This window comes from Chiloscyllium plagiosum, chromosome 17 (genome assembly GCF_004010195.1).
Source record: "Chiloscyllium plagiosum isolate BGI_BamShark_2017 chromosome 17, ASM401019v2, whole genome shotgun sequence".
Classification (NCBI taxonomy): domain Eukaryota; kingdom Metazoa; phylum Chordata; class Chondrichthyes; order Orectolobiformes; family Hemiscylliidae; genus Chiloscyllium; species Chiloscyllium plagiosum.
The window spans coordinates 753745-757053 of NC_057726.1; the positions used below are offsets into that span (position 1 = coordinate 753745).

The 3309-nt window shown below is 37.7% G+C and overlaps 1 protein-coding gene across 2 annotated transcripts in view; it reads right to left on the reverse strand.

The window, feature by feature from the left end:
- Window positions 1–341: 341 nt before the first annotated feature.
- The window catches only part of tango6 (transport and golgi organization 6 homolog (Drosophila)), a 194812-nt gene continuing 191844 nt past the window's right edge, over window positions 342–3309 (reverse strand). Inside the window, exons 18-19 of one of the 2 annotated variants that reach the window (XM_043706471.1) lie at window positions 1826–2008; window positions 342–1255 (exon numbers count right to left, since the gene is read on the reverse strand). In XM_043706471.1, coding sequence (XP_043562406.1) covers window positions 1832–2008 — 177 coding nt within the window. In that variant the 3' untranslated portion in view covers window positions 342–1255; window positions 1826–1831. Of the gene's footprint in view, window positions 2009–3309 lie in introns of both variants that reach the window. The other variant, XM_043706470.1, reaches the window with a different exon arrangement.

Here is a 3309-nt window from a genome sequence, read left to right on the forward strand (position 1 = left end):
TCCAAATATGAAATATTCATTTAACAAACTACCAATCTGCTCTGGCTCTGCACACAGATTGACTCTTGGTTCCTACTCTTTCCCAGGTTATCCTCTTCCCCTTAATGTACTTATACAATATCTTAGGATTCTCCCTAATCTTACCCACCAGTGTTTTTCTCATGCCCCCTTTTTGCTCTCCTAATTGCTTTCATAAATTCCCCTCTGCACTTTTTGCACTAGAATCTATGAGCTCCTAAACTCAATTGTGCCCTTCTTAGTAAGAACCTTTAAAATGAGCTGATGTATGGGTGATGATATGCATTCAAGGTGGGACTTGCTGATTATTCCAATTACACTAATAGTTTTAATATATATTTTAATTAAAGTTACATTTTTGTGAGAAGAGCAACTTTTTCCCCTGTTCTGAACTATTTAACAAACAAATAACATGTCTATAATTAATTTCTTTATGGACAATAAATTCAGAATGGAGTGAACTGATATGTAGAACCTGGTACATCTAGTTACCTCAGAAAAACAAAATACAGGAAATCTGAAATAAAAGTAGAAAATGCTGAAAATGCTCAGCGGGTCAGGCAGCATCAGATGAGAGAGAAACAGAATTAATATTTTAAGACTATGATCTTTCATCAGAACCATTTGAATGAAGGCCACTGACTTGAAATGTTAAGCCAGTGCTGCCAAACTTTTAAGCAATGTGGCTCCATTTCATAACTTTAAAAATTGGCATAACCCCTCTGAGAGAGCAGGGTTTTTAACTGACAGTAATTTTTTTTAAAGGCAGTCTTCCAATGGGCTTTTTGGAGCAGGAATTGGACCTCAAGGATCAGTCAATTAACCAATGCTCCATCGTTAAAAAAGGGAGAACTTCAAGGAACCTCAGAATTGTTACATTCAGTGGATTATAGCAACTATCACTAACTTGGAACATAATTGCTGGTTGTGGCTTAGTTTGTGAAGCCCTGTATAAATTCTTTCTCTCTCTCCACAGATCCTGCTTGACTCCCTAATTTATCTTAATTTTAGTTAATAAACAATAATTGCATCGCACCAAATGATGGTAGGATACATATTAAACACTTAATCAGTCATCTGTGCTGTTGACCTTTTTGTGATCTTCAGGCTCCAGAATTTCACATTCCATATTTGTTCTTGTTTTGCTTCCTCTTCCTGTATATCTCATTGTTTATCCCACTCCTCACTGGCTGTGACTTTTTAAAGCTTGTCAATTTGGCATCATGAATGAGTCACGCTGAAATTTGAAAGTGCATTTTTATGTATATGTGCATTGTACATAGTTAAATGCTTCATCATCTCATTTGTAATTATATATAGACGGATGAATGAGATTTCCACTGTCCCCACTTGCTGTCTAGCCAAACTACATGCAAAGAGAATGGGTTTGTGAGAATCAGTGGGGAAAGACCCACTGTTGAGCTTAATTGTACACTGTTACTGTAAAGAGATGTGAAAGGTCAAACCCTTCCTATTAACCCAGCTACCAGTACCCTATTCAGTAAAGATGGTGACAGAAATGCAATCTCCTCTACTGGCTGCAATTAACATTAACTAAAACTGCCAGTCACACAGTCATCATAAGAAAACTCATCTTCCTGGAACATTTGGAGAGAATGTGCAACAAGTGAACAAATTCAATCATGCCTGCCCCTTATCGTGCTTCATACTGAAGTGTTAGGCTTACAACAAAAAAAAGACTAAATGTGGTTTGGTATTACTGGAGTTCCATCATAGTCTTAAAGGTGGATTTGAAAAATATTCAAATTGGTTGATCCCAAAGTTCAGTACAAAAAGGTTCTGGCACCTTCTGTTATGGAAGAATGACTATTTTTTTCTGCAGTTTTTCCTCTGGGAACAGAAATCTCCTGACGATATGGTCCAGTTCCTCTAGTGCAATCTGTGCATGCAATACCACTACTTCATCTTCATCAGTCTGGTTCACATACTTTAACAATCGATAGAGATCTCGTAGAACTTCATCCAGAATCTGCAGCAATGAAGACAGCAGGATTAACTCAAAATAATTGAATACACAGAAATAGGAAGAGACAGGTCAAACTCCTAATAGCCAGCTAATGAAGGATGAGTCCAGAACTAACCTGTCAATAGATTTAAACCAAGTAAAAAGAAAACATTACAAGTATATAGTTCATAACTCAGCCTCATTCCAATGCCAGTAAGTGTCTCTTTATACCTCTTTGGTAAATTCACTACGAAAACTGTCTTTATACATGATCAAGCAACAATCTAATTAATGACCTCTGTTAGAGTCCTTGCTGATTTTTCATTATTTTTATTTTATTCTTTTATGAATTTTGGTTTGGAGCTGTGAATTGAGAACTGCAAGCTGAAAATGAACTTTGGACTGTGGGCAACAGCTTGTATTAAAAATGGAACAAAGAACAAACAAGCTGTTGATTGTTTGTGAGGTGAGACCTTGATCTGAATTGCAGGTTAATTCTTGATCCAAAAGGTTCTATGGGACTAGTTATTCAAATGCCTAATTAGGAACCATTGGGGTAAATGTTGAAGGTCTTTGAAGGTTTTAATTTTACTGTGTTGTAAATACAGAGATCGGGAGATTGATTTAATTTGGCTGTATGTCTCAGTGTTACAACACCTGGAACTGAATATAATTAACCACAAGACCAGAAACTACAATACAATTAACAGAGTGAGAGGCTCAAATCCATATTAGCACTGAGAGATACAAAGAAAGGGAGAGAATCAACTCCATAACAAAAAAATCCTCCATCTCCCCACAACACCTCTCTCTCAGACAGTACTTTCCTCTTCTACTTTCCCCAAAGTATTTTACTCATAACTCCAGCCACACTGAATCTACACTCTAGTCCCTCTCCAATAAGGGAATACTCCATTTCTTGGAAGACAAACTCTGCTCTTTACTTCCACCTTAACCCACTGCTGCTCATCCCCAACTCTCTCTCCCAGCTCCACCCTTCAACCAAAACCTCCTGTTTCCTTTTACATGGCTAATGCTGCTTTCCTGACAGGGCTGGATCAGTAAAATGTCTGAGATCAGGTCCAGGTTATACAATTACAATTTCACCAGTTCAGCAGCTTGAAAGAGTCATTGCACTAGGATCGCAGTGAATTCGACTTGACTGAACATAGGTTTTTTTGTAGACCGTACAAGAACTAACATTAGGCAACCCAACAAACAGACACCTAATCATTAACTGACAGAAAACTCCTGCCACATCTGAAGTTTCACCTGTGAAAGTGGGTGAAGGAACATAGGACCAGATTCAGGGGTGCTATTGGGGG